General features: G+C 57.7%; 1 protein-coding gene and 1 long non-coding RNA gene across 10 annotated transcripts; one reads left to right on the forward strand and one right to left on the reverse strand.

Moving 5' to 3' along the window:
- Window positions 1-384: 384 nt before the first annotated feature.
- LOC121820359 (uncharacterized) lies at window positions 385-4,022 on the forward strand. Its single transcript, XR_006060873.2, has 2 exons — window positions 385-1,292; window positions 2,846-4,022. It is a non-coding gene; the product is annotated as an uncharacterized LOC121820359 (long non-coding RNA).
- Window positions 3,060-18,551, reverse strand: DENND4B (DENN domain containing 4B). 9 transcript variants are annotated; one of them, XM_060414330.1, is made up of 29 exons: window positions 16,763-17,804; window positions 15,666-16,005; window positions 14,629-14,881; window positions 14,309-14,378; window positions 13,945-14,114; window positions 13,628-13,872; window positions 13,153-13,219; window positions 12,997-13,055; window positions 12,681-12,825; window positions 12,234-12,409; window positions 12,018-12,118; window positions 11,414-11,629; window positions 10,741-10,886; window positions 10,296-10,435; window positions 10,077-10,203; window positions 9,460-9,666; window positions 9,053-9,181; window positions 8,074-8,254; window positions 7,674-7,841; window positions 7,055-7,443; window positions 6,769-6,891; window positions 6,402-6,571; window positions 6,179-6,320; window positions 5,740-5,976; window positions 5,112-5,229; window positions 4,858-5,023; window positions 4,706-4,770; window positions 4,420-4,603; window positions 3,060-3,326 (listed from the first exon to the last, which is right to left on the reverse strand). In XM_060414330.1, the coding sequence occupies exons 1-28, from the start codon at window positions 16,770-16,772 to the stop codon at window positions 4,458-4,460; spliced, it is 4,506 nt and encodes a 1,501-aa protein (XP_060270313.1). In that variant the 5' UTR covers window positions 16,773-17,804; the 3' UTR covers window positions 3,060-3,326; window positions 4,420-4,457. The 9 variants fall into 9 exon arrangements, with proteins under 9 accessions (XP_060270313.1, XP_042110209.1, XP_042110217.1 ...); XM_042254275.2 differs by having other exon boundaries at window positions 5,112-5,331; XM_042254283.2 differs by lacking the exons at window positions 3,060-3,326; window positions 16,763-17,804 and adding an exon at window positions 18,406-18,551 and having other exon boundaries at window positions 3,674-4,603; window positions 5,112-5,331.
- Window positions 18,552-19,348: the final 797 nt, after the last annotated feature.

A 19,348-nucleotide genomic window follows, 5' to 3' on the forward strand; every position in this document is an offset into this window, starting at 1 on the left:
AAGCACCTCGGCTCCGCCTTCCCCACACGCCACGACGCCCATTGGGCGACCCTAGCCGGCCTCCCCGCCCTTCTCTTCTCGGTCGTACCAATAGGAGACGGGCTGTCGGGGCTACACCCCACCCTTGACGAGTGAGTGGTTGAAGAAGTGATGATTGGCGTACGTAAGACCCAATCCTAAAGAGAGGAGGGGGATGGTCTAGCGGGGGCGCGTTAATGGGTACCTCGGCCAGTCCCAGACACATCCGGGTCTTCAGCAGCCCATTAAGTGTCGGGGGTCAAAAAATCGCTTCAGGCTGCAACTTTACCTTAGAGACGTTTTGGTCCCCAGGCAGCCGCCGTACCCCACTATCCCCAAACCGGGATTCCCCTTTGGCCTGCTCTCATTCTTCCAATTCTAAAGATGGAGACTGGCGAACGGCGGTGGGGTCTGCGTTGGGTGGTGTTTCATCGCGACAGAATCCAGGAATTTCACGATAGCAGTAGCTTGAGGCGCTCGGGCCTTGCAGTCTGTTTGGGGCGTGGCCTGTCTCCGTCTGCCAAAGGCCTTGAGCTTCCTGGTCTTCATTGTACCCCAGCACGGTCCTGTCGTGACTGAACCACGACTGGGGGAAAAAAGACAGCTAGCCAAATTGCTGAGAAATTACGCCGCGCAGAGCGCTCGCAGCTCCTTCTCTCCGGATCTCTAGTCTGATCAGGTTCACAGGGAGGGAAACAGCCTCCCACTCCACCGACTACACCTAATCAACTCAAGGCCCAACTCCTGCTAGCCTCCCTACTTCCCCGAAGCAGTTAGGAGCGCCTGAACCCAGCGTTTTTCGAACATGTACTATAAGTATTGTTCTTGAGCATCTGAGGTACCAAGTAATAGTGTTTTGGACAGAGACTGAGGCACTGTGCCGTACGTGCATTCTTATTTTTTTAAGAGCTTTCCATGGATTATTTATTCCTTGTAACTCAGTGAGGTAGATACTGTTAGCCCCATTATACAGATTAAGGAAATGAGCTACCAATCAAATGATTTGCCCAGAGTTACATATAAGTGGCAGAGCTGAAATTTGAAGCCAGTAGATCCAGACAGGGGTTCAGAGAGGCTAAGGAGCTTGCAAAGTTCAGGCAGCTAATTAATGACTAATGGCTCAAACTCAGAAATAACTGGCTCCAGAAGCACTAGAATGTGTTTTTCAAGTCATTTAGAAGTCACGCTGTGCAATGGAAATGAAACTAATGAAGGACATGGGCACAAAAAGACAGGTGGACCCTGAACAGACACACACAAATGTACAAAAGCAGGTAAAGCACGTTCTTTTTCATTGTAGTAGTGTCCAGGTAAAGAATATAGTCTCTGGAATCTGACTGCCTGGGTTTGGATCTCTCACCAGTTGTGTGATTTGGGTGCAAGTTACTTAAGGTCTATTCTCTACGCCCTAGTTTCCCTATCTTTAAAATGGGAATGATTGATGTGTACCTAGTTTATAGGGTAATTGTGAGGATTATTATAAAATAGTACATTTTAAATGCTCAGGACAGTGCCAAGGACTTAGTAAATACTCCATAAACATAATAGTAACTATTGTGAGAGTTTTCCTCACTTTTCCAACAATTTCACCCTCTTAGTTCAAAATTCAGTTTTGGTCATTATTCTATCTGTAGTACCTGCCTTATACTACATTGAAAATTATTTTACCACTCCCCCACTCATTTTGATACCTTCATTGGTTCAGTTATTTCGCACATGATAGAGGACCTGTTATGTGATTAGACATTCTTCTTTGTGCTGGGCATAGAGCAGTACATGGGACGCAGTCACTACCCTCATGGAAAGTACTGGCCCTTTTCCCTAACCTGTTGCTTTGTCCATTATCAGTTCAGTCCTTTCTGTGCTGTCTGAAGGGCCATTCTTCAAGGGCTGCGATGATACAAGAGAAACACAGTGGTGGAAGAAATAAGACTGAGAAAGATACTAGTGAGGCCCGAGAAAATACCTTTCAACAAAATTAAAATCAGGCCGTGGTGGGGCAACTTTCAATCTAGGGTGATCAATCTCCAAGAAAGACAAGTAAGCAAGACCGCTGAGTAGCGGGCATGTCCTTTGTCCTATGCAGGCTCTATCTGTTCGTTTTCTTTTTGGAGCTAATGTTTATTGAGTGTGCTTAGCACTTTATCTAGATTTCAAAATTAGTCTTTAATCAACCTCTCCCCAGTTCGCAGATGAGGAAAAACTGAGGCACAAGCAGTTAAGTAACTTGTCTGATGTAATAAAATTAGCAAGTGCCAGAGACAAGATTTAACTAAAATTTGTCATACTGAAGCCTACACACTCTAAAGTGAGGGAAGAGAAATTGGGACCAGGTAATTTGGATATATCCTTCCCCTCATTCAGTTCCCCAAGGCCACAGGTCAGAGATGTCAGCTGCTATGGTGAGTACTTGGCTGTTGGAATTCTGAGATACCCTTGTGGTTCAAGAATTCTGTAATTCCACCCATCTGACTATAGGCCTCTTGAGGAAGCCCAAAAATGAGCAGCGTAGGCTGGGAGGCACTCTAGATCAGGAAGACTGCATGCTCTAGTAAGGTAGGGACTGAGCCCTGAAATTCTCTCTGTAATTCTAGACAGTTCCGTGCATGGCTGGGCATGCTATGCTCACCAGAAACTTATGCTTTCAGGAAGGCAGTTGCTCCCTTGCAGGTTGTTAGGGATGATACAGGGAAAGTTTGACCCTAGGTAGTGAGATCTAATCAGAACCTGGGGCAATGTGAAGGTTCCCCTTTGAAGAAGTCATCTTCTAGTAGTCCCTGACAAAAACAGATGGCATTTCCTAAGCCCCTCCTCCTTTCCTTGGCAGCTCCTTTAGGACAGTGCTCCAGACAGGATGGGAAAGCATCCTCTGGCCTGAGGGTCCCAGAATTCAATAGTACTGCTATCTTCATCCACTGATATCCACCCCCAGGAATTTGCACTAGAGGCGCATGTAAGTTATTTCCTCCACAGACACTCCTTCCCCAAGGCATTTTTGTTTTGCTGGTTAATTCCCTTTGGTAATTGATTTTGCAGCTCTGTTAGGAGTTGTTTCCTGTGTTTATTTCATTATATAGGAAAAAAAGGGAGAACTCCAAGTAGGGCCAAAAGGGTTAGAGAAGTAGTGCCTGGCTGCCTGATGCCCACATGTAGTGAGCTCCTCAATCCTTGCTCTTGTCCTCCTAGTGCTGTCCCCAGGCTGAGACCCTGGTTGGAAGAGTACTGCCTGCAGTTAGAGCAGCTCCCAGGATGTGTGAGCATGGCCAACACCAGTGACTGGGGAGAGGGTTGTCATCCCTGTGGAGGTACTGGAGAAGTTGGGAGGGGGGATATGGGGGAGAGGAAAGAAGGCAGAGATGAGCTCAGGGCCCCCAGAGAATGGAGCCTTTGTGTGGGGTACAGATGAGGGACAAGGAGGTGATTGTGTGGGAGGGCCGGAAGTACCACACAGACTGGCACCACCATAGCCAGCACCGGATTCACCCCTCTCCTGCTCTGAGACTCCCTGTGCCCCAAGGGACCAGCACCAGACCTGGTCAGGGAAAGTAGTGTGTGCCCAAAGGCAGCAAGGGTGAAAAGGTGGAGAGAAGGATGTGCAGCCAGGAGAAAAACAGCGGTGTCCCCCACCTTTATCCCAGAGAACAGGAGGCAGAAGAAAAAAGACAGAAGCAGCTTTTACTATATTTACATCCGACAAAACTTCACAAGGAACAATCCTTATTGCACAGTCAGGGAGGGCCTTGGGTGTGTGAGGCATTCCCCAAGATGGAGTGGACAAGAAGGATTAGGACGAGAGGGGCACCAATTTTTCCTAAGGGGAGCTTGGGACTCCTCTAGCTTCTAACTCCTGACTTTCAAGGAGCTACAAACCACTGGACCATGGAGCCCCATTTCCCTTCTCTCTCTTACTGTCCATAAGAACCTCCTAAGCAAGGGGGCTGTGGCTCCAGAATAAATAACTTAAAATACAAACACTAAGGTAGAAAGGCATAGAGAGCCTTAGGCTCCTTCGGCAATTCTAGGGGAAAGGGACCATCTCTGGTGGGAAATGACATCCCTCCCTCCCATTCAGGGCAAAGGCTCAGTAGCTGTGTATCTTTCCAGTTGTTTTTTAAAACAAAAACTTATAAAATGGCCAGGGCAGTGCAGATCTGTGGGTACCCTGGAGGGGAGTTCCTGGTATAGGATGGGGTGGAACAGAGATGTGCCAGTTACCCCCAGGCCTCCTCCAACATCAGCATGAGCATAGAGGGCAGGCTGGAGATGGGAAATTGTGACTTTTGGTAACAGTGGGTCCCACTGCCCCCACTCAGAGCCTATGGCTGGGCATGCTTCCTAGCCTATTCCCGACTCGGAAAGAAACAGAGAAGCAGGTTCTCTCTAGAATCCTTCCTCCCTCACCTCCTCAGCCCAGACTGGAGAAGGAAGCTTAAGGGTCCCTAGCATTCCAGAGGCGCTCCGAAACATTTCCGGCAATCAATGGCCTTTGGGGTAGGCATCTGTGCCCGCCGCTGCCTCAGCTCCTCCTTGCCCATGCTGCTGGCCAGCTTGTTAAAGGCGGATTTGTACTTCTTGTCGAAGGCCACTGGGGAAGAGGGTGGAGGTAGGTCAGTGTGTTAGGTCAATCCCCAGCCTCCCACGCCTGGCCCTAGATCTAAACCCCTCAGCCCGCTGCCTGTTCCCTTACCTATATCCATGTGGTCCTTGCCCAGAGCAGCCAATGTCAGGAACAAGATCTCACGGTAGATGCCCCTGGAGTGGAGTCAAAAGGGTGTAAGTGAGATAAGGCGGGAAGGAGCCTGCGACAGACCCAGGACCTCTCGGATGGGAACGTGATACCTTTGCAGGTGCAGGCCAGTGGGAGGGGGCCCTAGAGTTTCTAGCAGGAGCCCTATAGCCTTGTGCACCTCGTTGAGACCGACGTGGCGCAGCACCGATTCCAACAACGCCAGGCTAAGGGATGCAGGTACTGGACCTGGCCATACCACCCGCTGTGGGATCTGGCCTGGGTGGAAGAAAAGGTAACCAAGATTATTGAGCCCTCTAAGCATAGGGCCTACTCCTTCCCATTCTGGGCCAAATGTGAGACTCACTGTGGACCCTCCAGAGTACATAGAGAGGTGGGCAGCTGTCGGGGTCAGGGGTCAGGACGTCCCACAGCAGCCGCACCTGCACGGACGCTGGGTCAGGCATTGTCCAAGCAGCTGGGGCCTGCAGGGGCCAAGACAAAGGAGACAGGCTCCTGGCGTGGGAGGCAGAGGGCGGGAAACGGACAGGTGCTATTCCAAGGGACAGGGACATTACCGGGCACAGCTAAAGAGAAGAGAGAAACTCTTGTTCCCCATGGGAATGCAAGTTCTCTGAGAGCAAGGACTTTGTTTTGTAATCTGCTGCATCCCTGGTGCCTAAAACTCTGCCTGGAACCTAAAAAGTGCCCAATAAATATTGGTGCAATGAGCAGAGTGATGAATAGACGAACATTAACGAATTAGTACTGGGGTAACAGGCACTACACTAGGTGCCTAACAACAGCCCAGAGAGGGGGCAGTTATGCCATCTTACAGATGAGGAGACTGAAGCTCAGAGAAGTGAAGTGAAGTGGCCAGGAGTCAACCAGGTATAAGCAACTCCAAACCTGTGCTCTGCCTATAGCGCCAAGGACACAGGGGACTGAGAAACAGCTAGGAGACGAGGGGTCAGGGACCGTGTCCGCGCACCGACCTGGGGGGGCGGGGGCCCATCACAGGAGGCCAGCACCAAGCACGGCAGAATGCTGGGCAGGCGCAGCCGCTGGAAATACCACAGAAGGTTCCAGAAGATGATGGGGTGAGCAGCAGGCAACTCAGGCAATGCCAGCACCTCACTGCCCTCGTTCTCGACCAGTGACTCCAGCTCCTTCCGCAGCACGAGGGGGCTGAGATACGCCCATGCCCCACTCTCAACACGCCGGGAGGCACTCTGTCAGGCACAAAGTGGGAGGGCAGGGGAGGGGATATACCACAGCCCCATCCTCTGAGCCCTGCTTCCCACTGAGCCACCACATCCAGCAGCTTCTGGGACGCCCCTTGCCCTCTGTACCCATCTCTCCTCAGCGTCACTGGGGCTACCCACAGGGCAACACACACACACACACTCAGCTGGGTTCTGGCCCAGCCCTTACCCCCATGTGCCCGTTGCAGAGCTGTGGCTCATCCAGGGCTAGGCAAAGCCTGCGGTCACTGAGCACAGGGCCTGGGCCCCCGGGGACAGGAGCGTCGCTGCTGCCACTGGCACCAGCAGGGGCAGGCTTGGGGCTGGGGGCACTGCAAGGAGATGGCGGGAAGGTTAGCCCTCAGGCCTCTGCCGCCCTGCCGCACCCGCAGCCCCTGCCCGTCTTTGGGCACCTGGGTCGGGAATCAAGGGTCTGGACGCTGAGCAGGGGCACAAAGGGGCAGGCGCAGAATGGACAGGTGGTGTTGAGGTTGGAGTCGTCAGGCGCCCAGCCAGCCATGATCTCCTCATCATACACCAGGGAGTCACAGGCACGGCACAGTGAGCAGCTAGACAGCAGAATCTGCAGGTGAAAGGCCCCAGGAAGCAGGCCCCTTTTGGCCTCAGAGCTCAGGAGCCCCTGCTCCTTACCCAGGCTTGAACCTCCACAGCCCAGCCCAGCCTCCTCCTGCCTCCCGCCAGCCCCTGCCTCTGACAGGGTGCCTTGGGTGTGGTATATATGTGAGCTCCAGCAGTCTGTGTGGGAGGGGTTATCCTCACTTCCAGGGAAGGTGGCTGGAAGGATCCAGGGGTGTCACTGAGGCGCTCTGAGGAACGGCGAAGGCTCACGCTGCTGAGAGAAGATTCTGAGAGGTCCCACTCACTGCCCAGAGAGGCTGAGCTCTGCCATTATGAGAGAAAGCACAGTCAGCCAACCCCATGCTGCTCTTTATCCAGGAAGCTGGCTCAGCCACCCTTCAAGGCCCACTTCTGGGCACTGCAAGTTTGCAGCCCCTCCCCAGGCCTCCCAGTGCTGAAGTGTCTGGAGCCTGCCCTTAGTGGTTACCTCGGATGCAGTGGATCCAGGGCGCTCCCGGGGGCGCAGAAGGCTGTCCATGGGGCTGCGACGGGCTGAGGGAGGCAGGTCAGGGGGCAGCTCAGACGGGGGGGCACGAGAGGTGGGGGGGCGGCGAGAAGGAGTGAGCAGCTGTTGGAGGCGGGCACCCAGCCCTCTTCGGGGGGTGCTGGCCTCATCCTGACGCCCACCAGCCTTGGGCACCCGCCCACTTGGCCCTTCCAGGGTTTCAGTGGACTGGGTGCTCAGGGCTGAGCCTGAGTCCCCTGGGCTGCCTCCAGGTGCCGACTCTTCCCCGGTCAGGCTCAAGTCTGAGAGGCTTCCATCATGCCAGGGAATGGGTGATCCCCGGGGTTCCAGGACCCCCAAGGCCTCTATCACTGCAAGGCAGAAAAGAATCAGGGAAGATGGAGTCCAGGCCCTCCTTAGGACCTGAGTAAACACAATTCCTGGCTATGCAATCTGGCACCACAGCCCCCACCATGATGACAGTCTGGGCAAGATTCCCCCAGAGCCTACAGTACCTGCCACAGAGCACTACCCCTCCACCTGGAAAGTGGTTAGGGTAGCTGATGGGCCGAGGGGTGGGGTGTGGGATGAGGGCACTCACTGTGGGCCACACCAGCCTCCACGGTGGGCTGTGCCCCTCGGGCACTACCCAGGCTGCCGCTCTTCACCAGGCGTCCCATAGGTGAGGCGGGGTCCCGCAGGCTTCGCCCGGCCCAGGTAGTCTGGCGCTGAAGGGGGCGGGTTGGGGAGGGGCGCTCCAGATAGGGCTCTGCAGAAGGCAGGGAGGGGTCAAAAGACAGCGAGCTGGAAACCTGGCCCCCAGCTCCAAAACAGAGCTCCTCACGGGGACCTGGGTCTGCAAGGCTTCTCCCAGGCAGAGTCTCTTGTCTTTTGTTGGCTGCCAAGGGTAGTCTGCCTGTCCTCAGCACACTGACTGTCAGCCTCTGGACCAGCCCAGCTCTCCATGCCTGTCCCCGCCTGTGTCACCAGGCCCTACCCACCTGTCTGCGAGCTGCCTGCCTCTTGGGCTGCTGTCTCCACCTCCTCCTGCTTCTGCTGCCGCTGCCGCTGTTCTCGCAAGGGCTGGCGGAACTGAGCAGCCCCCAGGACCACGTTCCGGAGCTTGGCCCAGCGTAGGCGCCCACCCGGTGTGCCAGACGGCCACTTGCTTTCCAGCACAGCCTGCCAAGCACAGTGTTCACCCATGCAGACAGCCTGTCTCCATACCCTGGGCCTCAGCTAGATGCTGACTGCCTGACCTGGGGGCCCAGCGACCACCTTTCCCTCCAGACATCCTGCCTATGATTGTCCTGCCAAGGGCTCAGCCAGGAACAAGAGCCCAGAACAGAGAGCTGGCGGTGGCCACCCAGGGGGTTCTGGAGGAAGTCAGAAACGGTGGAGACAACCTGTCTGCAGACTGCTGTTTATAAACTGTGGGCTTTGAAGACATCAGTTCATTTGTTTTGGCCATTAGTTTCCTCATCTAAAAACAGGAAATAGTTTAGCGTCATGGTGAAGGGCCTGGATTCAGGAAACGATATGCCTGTGTGTGTCCTAACTCCCTAACTTACTGTGGTACCTTGGACAAGTTACTAACCCCCTGCAACCTCATGGCCTCATCTATAAGATGGGGACGAGAATCGTTCCACTTCAAGGAGCTGTGGGAAAGGTAAGATGGTTTTACGTGGATGCTATCTTTGGAGCAGAGCCTGGTATCCTGGCTCCCATGATCAGTTATTCCTGGGAGGTGGCGGTACTTTCCTAACCTGCTTGCCAGGACTGCTGTGGGTGAGACTCAAAGCAGCCCAGGTGCCGAGGCACTAGAGGAGCTCTGTGGGACAGTGGCCGCAGGACCTTGTTGGACTGTACGGGCCCGATCTCCACGGGGAGGGGAAAGCCACAGGTGTCAGGGAACAGCGCCCACCCCACATACCCCTGCCACCATCCCACCACCCACCCCAAAGGCGAGTGACTGGGCACCTTGTTATAGTAGCCGTAGGTGATGGTGTTGGGCACGATGCCCGCCCGCCGCATGTCCAGCATGACCCGCACGGATAGCACGGGCTGCCCGTAGTGCGAGCACAGCTGCATCAGCACGCGGTAACACACCTGGGCCGGAGACACGCGGGATGAGGTGGGCTCGCTCTCGGCCCCAGTCCTCAAGCCTCAGTGAGCGCCCACCTCCAGCCTCCCCAGTCCTCACAGAGCCACCTCCCTTCCTGCGGACCCTGCCACCCCACAGTCCCCGCTGCGACAACCTGAACACGCTCACTAATTCAGTGAACACGACGGAGCACCTGCCCAGCTCCTGGACTTGGGCCCATGTTCCCCATCGGCTGCGGCCCCCAGGGCTGCACCAACCCCTGGTACTGGGTCCGGGCACCCACCTCGTCAGGCAGCACCACCTTGCGGCTCTCCATCTGGCGCAGCACCTGGTAGGCCGTCTGCAGTGCCCGCACCCGGGAGGGCGCCGAGCGCACGTAGGCAGGCAGACACAAGAACCACAGCCCGTAGCAGTGGCCCAGCAGGCACCGGGCCCACAGCTCAGGCACAGCTGCTGACTTCTGTGCCATCCGCTGCGCCACCTTCATCTCCTAAAGAGGGCAGGGGACACACCTGGGTGAGAATGATGCCAGGGCAGGTCTTGAAACAGTGTGGGAGAAGCAGCACCTGCCCTGAGAAAGGGTCTGTGTGCTGACGGGGTGGCAGGGACAGTGCCCACAGCCCTGGATTCCCAAGCACAGATGCTTAGCTTGAGTGTAGGCAGGTGTCCTGGCAGAGGCAGCAAGCCCCTGGATTTCCGGAGTCCTCAGAAAATGAAGATGAGGACGATGACAACGGTAACAACACGGATGGTTCGTGTTTCTTCTTTGTGCCAGACATGTTGAAGCCTCCCAACAACTTTATGGGATAAGCACTGTTATACCCGTTTTACAGATGAAGAAACTGAAGCAGCAGTCCTGGCCTGAGTCAGATGCCTCTAGGGGGCCCACCTGCTGGTTACCTGTTTGGTCCGGCGAGGGGCAGGACTGCTGGGGGCACTGCGGGATGGGCCTGGCACAGGCAGAGCCCCGGCTTGTTCTTGAGGAGACTCGAACAGCTCAGCCTGTAGCTCGGGGAACCCATCATAACTGGAGGGGCGGAGAGAGGCCATATGGAGAGCAGTTGGTACTAAGTCAGCTGATCAGGCCTCAGAGCAAGAGAGGGGGCGGGAGGTACTCACCAGTACTGAGGAGTGGATTCACTGCCCTCTGGCGCTGGCGGCTCCTCGGGAGGCGTGATAAACACGGTGAGCTCACTGCCCGACAGCTCCTCCAGCTCCACCAGGGGCGTGGGCTCAGGCTTCTCCTGCTCTGGGTGGACCTGAAGCAGGATGGTAAGAAAGGGGACATCCAGATAGTGGGCACAGAGCAGGGCCAGGGATCCAGAAGACGGCATCTCCCGGGAAAGCACAGCCACGGGGAAGCAGGTAATGGGCCCAGACTGTCAGGGCCCTGGAGATACAGCCAGGGGATGAGCGAGGGGCAGGAAGACAGTGTGTCTATGAGGCCAGTTGTGTGCGCTGCACGGGGGCACCAGCCTCACCACGTGTGAGACAGTGTTTATATCTGGGGTGACAAAGCCGAGAGCGGAGCAGAGGGCACAAAAAGAAGGGATGATCCCAATACCTTGTCGACACAAGAGTCAAAGAATTCGAGGGCAGCGTGCCGAGCAGAGCCAAAGGAGCATTCCTCAATGAACTGGGAGAACATCTGTGTGTGTAGCAGCTGGGAGTACAGCTTGTGGCTGGAACGTTCTCGGGACTTGAGGAAGCCTGATGGGTGAGAAGGGGGCCAAGAGGGTGGTCACTGGGGGCTCTACCACAGCCACCCGCTTCTGAACCCTTGTCTTGGCTCCCCACCAACTTGGCATCCAAGGCCATAAAAGCCATCCTCTCTGGCCCCTCTGGCCCTACCGGCCAAGCTGACCAGCTCAGCTGCCCCAGCACCATGGTCCCATGGCATCCTTCCCTTTTATCCTTGGGCATCGAGGGCCTCAGACTGGGGAGTCACCAAGAGGAGACTTTCGCCCTTGGGCTGGCTTACCACAGGTGTCACTGTGTTCCCACCAAGCCCTGGGCTTCCCGGAGGCTGGTGCCACAGCTGATTCATCTTTGTACCCTTATCCCCTCACCAGGCCCAGAAGAGCACATAGCTCAAAGCTGGTGACCACAAAAATGCCAGCTGAGTTTAGAAACAAGTAACTGTGTGATTTCGCATGCCCTCTGACTTCTCCACGGAGCCCAGCCCCTGGTCACCTGTCCCACGATACCTTCCCCAAGCAAGGGCAGGTCGCCTTTACCTTGCAGGAAGAAGAGGTTGTCGACATCACGAGACCCCTCAGAGGGGGCCTGGGTGAGTGGACGCAGGAAGTCCCGGTAGCCCTTGAGCAGGCAGGCCATGAAGCGGAGGAAGGCTCCCTGGACCTCGCGCTCTAGCCGGGCCCGGCGGCCACACACTGCCTCATAGTCCGTCAGCAGGAACTCCAGGGAGGCCTCCTCCTCGGGGCCGGTATACGCTGGGGACCAGGGCAGCCTGGGCATCAGGGCCGGCACCCATAGGGCTTGCTCAGCCCTGCTCCCCACAGAAGTCAGGTTGCAGCCCTACCACCTGCTGCCCCCCACCACCGCCAGCTCCTAACAGACCTAGTACCAACAGCAACTAGAAGTTACCTTTCGGTAACAGTTGCAAGCTGCCCCGGTGGCGAGCCCAACCTCCTGACACATCCAGGAATTTAATGTGGCATATGCCTTGCCCTCTACCTTGAACTTGAATTCCTCTCACTCCCACCCAGTGAGAGCTCAGTGCTTCTAACCTCCCCAGGTAAGGTCCGGCTCTCCACAGGTCTCCCCAGACCAGAGATTAAAGGCCGATAACGGTGTCCGGCCTCCCCCCAGGCTCCTTACTCTGGCCCAGCTGCTGGTAGAGGTGTGTCAGTGTGGCCAGCAGAACCTTGTAGGGCCTGCGGGGTAGGGTCCGAGGGGAGAGGGGCTTCTTTTCCTCAGTCCTGTGAGATAAACGGAAGAAAGGGTGATGGGGTTTCTTGTTTTCCCTGAGGCTCCTTTGACCAGCCTTCTTCTGCTCCCATCCTCGAAACCCCCAGAAAGACCCGGCCCTCTTACTGGAAGAGCGTGTTGGTATCAAGATCCACACAGATGACATCCACAGGTGGGTCATGCAGATCGAAGTAGCTGGAGTGGATACCCACGATGAAGGGCACGGGGGCACTCAGCACATCTGCCAGCACCAGTGGGCACAGCGGAATGTAGGGGCACTGCCAGTGCAGCGGGAAGGTCATCTAAAGCATCGGGGGATGAGGGCCAGTGAGCAGGGCGCAGGGAGGCAGCAGAAGAGGGGCATGGACCTTGACCGGTGGTGCTTGTGACAAGCTGCTGGAGTGGAGCTCCAAAGAAAAGCTCCTGACCGAAGCTGTACACCCTGTAGGCCATGCCCAAGGATGAGACTGAGGAAGCCTCCTCAAGAAAGGAAAAGTAAGGAGAATCCAGGCAGGGACTAGGGCACAAGAAAGAACACTCTGGGTAAGGCAGGCCGGGCAGAGTGGCACTCACAGAGACAAGGGCCTCGCAGACGCTGGTGAGCAGATCGGGCCGCAGCGAGTGGACTAGCAGCTTGTGCTCCGTGAGCACAGCGAGCAGCAGCGTGATGGCCAGCTCCGGGCCCAGGGTCTGCAGCAGCTGCAGGAAGCTGGCACCACTGGGGGCAATGCCCAGGTGGGGGAAGAGTCAGCAGGAGGCCCTTCCCTCATCGCTGGGCACAGACACCACCTGGGCCCAGCCTACACAGCCCTCTACACCAGTGCCCACTTGCCTGACACCCACCCCGCCCCTGGTTATCACAGCCCTGCCCCCCAACCTGAGCATATACCTGAGGGGCAGGGGTGAGGATACAGGCTGGCAGAGGAGCAGGTTGTCATAGGGAGACATCTGAGAGGCAGAAGAGCCACAGGTCAGGATGGTGAAGACTAGCCCCTGCCCATTCTCCCCTGCAGGGGAGAATTCTCCCCCCAGCCCCAGCCCTCACCTGCACCAGGATGCGGGGTCTCTGTGGGGAAGGGAAGGGAACATTGTGAATGAAGTGGGAGATGTGCCTGGGGGAGAGAGGGACACGGTCAGAGGCAGGCTCCAGGCTGTCCGTTCAGCCCCTTTGCTCTTCTCCTCCGCCTGTCCCCAGGGACCTCGCTCCTCCCTGAGCTCTACCTCAAGACTGCCGCCAGCCACGGGAGCCGCCACCATGCACAGCACTGATGCACAGCAGGAGAGATCCCTCTGGGTGTGCACAGGCCCTGGCTGGGACTTGGCTAAGCAAGTGTAGCCTGGGTCTCAGGCCCCACTCGCCCCTTCAGCCAGGGGCACTCCTGCAATGGGCCAGCTCTCCAGCCACACCTACAGCCCCGTCCCGACTCCTCTGCGCCCCCGCCCTCTCAGCTCCATCGTCCTTTCCTCCATTCCTCCTGGCCTCGTAACCCTTCCCAGCATCGGGGAAGCCCCATGCTCACGCTTCCAGGGGCAGACGGTGGGGTCCCGAGACGGAATAGCGGTAGAGGAAGGTGAGGAAGGCGCGGAAGGCCGGGAAGGCAGGCCAGCGGGACAGCACAGCGATGGCACGGCGGCTGCGCACAGCCCGGCCCCCCAGTGCCCGGCCCCGCTCCACAGCGCTCAGCAGGCCCAGGGCCCGAGCCTGCCGCTCCGACAGCCTGGCCCTCGGGAACGCCTCGTAGAACTGCAGGGCAGCACCGTACACCTGGCAGGGGCAGAAGGGCAGTCAGGTGGGCCCCGCGGAGCCCAGACCCCTGACCACACTCCACACACCCACCTTATCACCAGCTGCACCCGTGAGCACAAAGGTGGAGAAGACGGGCACGGGGTACTTGGTCTGGGCAGGCCAGCACTCGATAGTGGCCCCCATGGGCAGGCAGAAGACGGGCACTGACTCGGGCAGCGGGAACGCCTCATTGTCCTCCTCTGGGTAGCGGCCCAGCAGCTCTGCACCCCCGGCAGAGTGGGGGGTCCCCAAAAGGAGTAGGGTCCATCAGACACCGGGGGAAAGAACCAGGGGATCCCAGAGAAGGGCCATGTGGCAAAGGGGAGGTGAGTTCTGTGGACACTGAAGGTACCCGCCGAGAGGCACCAGGGCAGAGGGATGCAGAGGGTCGAGGGACCAGAGACGGGCTACTCACCTGCCTCATACACCAGCGTGTTGGCCTTGGCCAGGCCCACCTTGTAGCACAGGAACACTGCTGGGCCCCACTGTCCCAAAACGGCAAGAGACAAGCAGACACACAGCTAACAAAGATTCTGAGGGGTGATTTTCTCCACCACCCCTAAATGGTCTGTCTTTACAATGCCTGTTAATCCCAGTCCCCCAAGACCAGCGTCACACCTCTGGACCCACCCCCGCCGCTAGAGGCCTTGGTCCTAGGATGCCCTGTGTGCCCAGTGTCCACCCCTTACACGGAGATGACATAAGTCTTGGCTCCTGGCCCAGGGCCCCACTCACCATGCCAGGGTTGAGGTTGCGGGGCAATCGGCAGTAAGTATGAGGAGTGCCCTCGCCCTTGCTGGGCAGTACCAGGCAGAGGTCAGTGATGCCCAGGGCATGCAGCCCTGCCCCCTCTGCTGCCCGCCGGTAAGTGAGGTAGGTGCGGGGGTGCCCAGGGCCCGGAGGGGCCAGGTTGGCTGAGTGGCTGTAGGGTGTCGTATCTAGCACTTGGAAGCCAGGCTTGGGACGTTCTTTCCCCTCATACAACACCCTGGGCACAGAGAACAGAGAGAGATGTCAGAAGTCCACAACAGAGGAGAAAGCCCCCAGTCTTACTAGATCTGCCTTCCTAGTCCTACCTACTCAGCCTAGTCGAACACCAACACCAGGGCCCACTTCTTGCTGAACCCGCCCTCCAGAACCCTGCGCCCCTCTCTGCCCGTGGCTCAATTTTTTTTAATATTCATTTATTTGGCTGCTCCAGGTCTCAGTTGCAGCACTCGGGATCTTTAGTTATGGCATGTGGGATCTAGTGCCCTGACCAGGAATCGAACCCAGGCCCTCGGCACCGGGAGCGCTGAGTCTTAGTCCCTGGACCACCAGAGAAATCCCTAGGCTCTACTTCTTGATCAGTAACAATACCTCAGGCCTTCCATGGCTCTCAGCGCTCAATAATAAATACCAAGAAGAAAAGCTACCATTTACTGACTCTGTGCTAAGTCCCTTATATGGATGATCTCATTTCATGTCAATTTCATCTCAACTACCCTATGAGGAGGTATTATTTTCCCCAAATTACAGCTGAGGAAATAGACCCAGAGGGGCTCAATAACCTGCCAAAGGTCACAGAGCTAGCAAGTAGCAGCACTAGTACACGCACCCAAATCTGTGTGAGGACTAAGTACACACAGCTTCAGGCTCTTCTCCCTGGCCTCAGGACCACTCTCTTGCCATTCCCACTGAACATCCCTCATCCCATACCCCTACCTCTCCCTGCCTCACCCCAGATCGCCCAGCCTCCCCTGGTGCCAGCAGGGGTAGGTAGGTGCACACACCCCAGCTCAACGAGGGGGGGCTTGTCACGCCCCCTCCGGTAGCAGATGACGGGCTGAGTTCCACCTAGGAGCCCAGCGCTGAGTTCCAAGGGGTGGCCTCCAGCAGAAGCCTGGATGCATGTGTAGCCCTGGGGCACCTCCTCGCCCAGGGCCCTAGCAATGACTGCCACATCTGTGATGGGCTCAGCTGGCCGGGGAGGGCGCAGGGGCCCACTGGGTTCAGGAATCCACGTTTCCTCAGGGATGGGTGCTCCGTTCCCTGCAAGTCCAGCTATCACGAAGTAATCCACCAGCCGGGGGGGCCGCTCCTCCGCCATGGCCCCCCCCTCACTCACTGCATCTGGAATGGTCAAGTGGGGGAGAGATGAAGCAAGGAAGGTTTGTGTTGCCATGGCAACCAGCAACCAGGGAGTCTCCCTTTTGCTTCCCTCCTCTTCCTAGTACTTTCAAGGAAAAGCAGGATCAGTGGCCAGCCAATCCTGAACTCTCCCGCCTGTGACATCACCAGGCCCTAACAGCCCACCACAGCTCCTTAAAGAGACCAGGACCCTCCCTCTTGGAGGTAACAGCCCTCTTTCCAAAGAACCCACTGCACACAGCTAACCTAGGCTCTGGGTTCTGACATCACATGGTTTCTGTATCCCTTTTAAAGACCCCAGGCCTCTTCACTCCCTAACATAACAGAGATCACAATCTTTTCTGTAATGGCCTACAATAACATTCATTCTGGCCGTGACATCAGGCCAACATTACAGTCTTTTTATAGATTTCTGGCCTTCTTACTCTAGTTGACATTCTAAGAATCTCATGAGCCAGCTAATATTCTTAAAGCGCCCACCTCTAGGTTTTTGTGAGGAACCCACAAAACCCAGGCTTTAAGTGTCTTTTCACCAGACTTTAGTGTCTTTTTTCCTAACCTAGCTCCAGTAACCTGACCAAAAAAAAAAAAAATCAGTGCCCTCCAACCTCCAGGATCCTTCGGTATCCTCAGTTAAGTCCAAAGAAGCTGTGGGAGACAGTCCCCACCATCCCCAAGCCCTCCATGAAGCCCAGAGACGGAAACAGGCCCACAGCGGCTTCTCAGCAACTCTTCTCACCTGCCTCCATGGCCCAACCCCCAGGAGTAGGAGCATCAAGGGTCCCGGGGTGCCCTGAGTGCAGAAGCTGGGAAACAGCTTGGTGGGTGGCTTGCAGCAGAGGACTGGAGGCGTGGGGGCTGCTTCAGAGGGGAAGGGAGGTGACTTCCTGAAACAGTGGAGGGGAAGCTGCAGCTCGGCGGAAGTCAGCCTATGGGTGTGTGTGTGGTGCTGGTGAGGGTGTGCGGAGGAGGGGGGGGTATTGTCAGAAGGTGCCAACACAGCATCATTCCAAGTTGGAAGCTTTTTAGCCTAAGGACCCGGAGCAAGGCAGAGGCAGCTCAGATTAGATCCAGGATGTACAGTCCTACTTAACCTCCCACCCTTGCCCAGAGAAGAGGGGGCAAGGGAATCTCATGGACCCAAGCTGGCCCTCCTTAACATGGCCTCTGGTCACTCACACATACACCAACTCCAGCTAAATTTAGTCTCCACATCCGCGAGGTGAAGCCAGGAGTCAGCGTCAGCCTCCTGATTTAGCTCTGGGGCCCAGCCCCGTGCCTCGTCCACTGAAGGCGAATGGGAGCCCTATGTCCTCTGCCCCGAGCAGCAGGCAGGAGCCACGAGGTGAAACCAGCTGAGGGGCGAGTGGCTCCCATCGGCAGGACCTGCGCAGCCGGGCCTCTCCTCACCAAGCTAGGGAAGAGCCCTGCAGGAAGGCAGCCCTTTCTCCCTAGGGAACGCAAGGGGCAGGGGCACCACTCCGGGTCCCGGCGCCCACGAGCCGGACAGCGGGAAGTTCGCGCTGGGGCAAAGGGCGCGCCGCGCGGGAGGAGGCTGAGGAAGGAGCAGGAGGGCAGAGAGGAGCGGACGCGCAGGCGGCCGGGGACGTGACGGCAGCAGCGCCGGCCGCCGCGTGACCGGAGCGGGAGGGAGGGGTGCTCAGGCTCGCGACCCGCGGGAGCAGGAGGGGTGCAGGGCGCCGGGCACAGCTAGCTAACTCCAGACTGCGCCCTCCCCTCCACTTTCACTTCCCCAGGAGAGAGGAACCGGAACCAGATGTGCAGCGCCAGGGAACAGCTGGGGAGAGCCCCCGCCCCGCCCGCGCTCCCTCCCTCCCTTCTCCGCCCGTTGCCCCGCCCGGTCCAGCCCCTACCTGCCTGCCCCGCGACTCCCCGGCCGGCCGGCCCGCGGGCGGGTGGCTCGGAAGGCGGGCCGGCGGACGGCGAGGCTACCCGGCCCCGGACATGGCGCACCCGACTCGGGCGCCGCTCCCGCCGGGACGGCGAATGAAGGAGGAAGAGGTGGCCGAGGGCGCCGGGGCGCAGGGCGCCTTGGAGGGAGATCCGGGCGATCCCAGCGTCCCCGCCGCGCTGCGCCACGCGGGGACTGTGCTGCCGCGCCGCTCGCTCGCGCCGCGCGGTCCCCCCGGCTCCTGCCGCGCTGAGGGCCCGGTGCTTCTCCGCGCGCCCCGCTTTCTCCGCTCCCCCCAACCCCCCCTCCGGGACCACGGGCGCCGCCGCTCCCCCCCCCCCCCGGCCGGCGGCCGTGACCCTGGCCGCGCCTGCCCAGCGCCCGACCGCCTGCAGCGCGACCCCTGGCGGCTGGGAGGGCCCCTTGCACCCAGGGAGCTTCCCACCACCGAGCCATTGCCGGACACTGACCCTAGGCGGCCCCTGAAGTCCGAGGCGTGCTCTCGTCCCGCCCTCGAGCCTACTCAAATGTGGCTTGCCTGCTTGGGTGAAGGCCCTGAAAGTCTAGTGTGCGGAGACCCAGATGGCTGCTCCTACTTCCAGGTTTAGGGCACACTGCATTCCCTTCCAGCCTAAGCCAGAAGTTCTCAGTTCTCATTTTTGAAAATGACAAGTTTTGGAAAGAGGAAGCGGAGAAGCCAGGACTGTGGGCTGTGGGCAAGTAGCCGAGGCAGAGATAGTGGAGGAGCGGCACTACTCTTCTGTGCTGTGTGAGGGAAAGCGGGCAGAAGCTCAGAGGGTCGGAGGACTAGCAACCCAAGCCAAAAAGAGGAAACCATCAAAACAGGTTAGCTGGCACTCAAGCCTCTGAATGAGTGAAGAGTGGGAGGGTGAAGTGAATTCATGCACGGTGAGGGGCAGAATGAGAATGAGAAGCCTTGGGTCGGAGGCTGGCCTGGCATATCGAACTTCCAGGTCCTCTAGGCTTACTATCTGGCCTCAGTAGTTTTTAAATCCTCTCTCCTTGGAAGCCTTAGCACTGGGGCCAGATACGCCTGGGGAGAGGTGGGCTCATTCTACCAGAAATATCCAGAGCTGAGAGCTCAACCGGCAGTCACCTTCTCACCTCCTGACTCACTGCCAGGGTCTCAGGTTTGAGGAAGAGCAGCAGCAGTCAAAGCCCCTGTCCTCTGATGCCACCAGCAAGGCCCTGGACAAGTGAGAAGGCACCTGTGCTGCCACGGGGCCTGCACCCAGCCTGCAGCCCTATGATCCGTGCTGAGTACAAATTCTGAGGCTTTGGGGGGCCCCTCCACAAACCACATGGTGTTGAGAAGATGCAAAATGCATAATAGGGGACTTCCCTGGTGTTCCAGTGGGTAAGACTCCATGCTCCCAATGCCCAGGTTTGATC

The sequence above is a fragment of the Ovis aries genome, chromosome 1, assembly GCF_016772045.2.
Source record: "Ovis aries strain OAR_USU_Benz2616 breed Rambouillet chromosome 1, ARS-UI_Ramb_v3.0, whole genome shotgun sequence".
Taxonomy (NCBI): domain Eukaryota; kingdom Metazoa; phylum Chordata; class Mammalia; order Artiodactyla; family Bovidae; genus Ovis; species Ovis aries.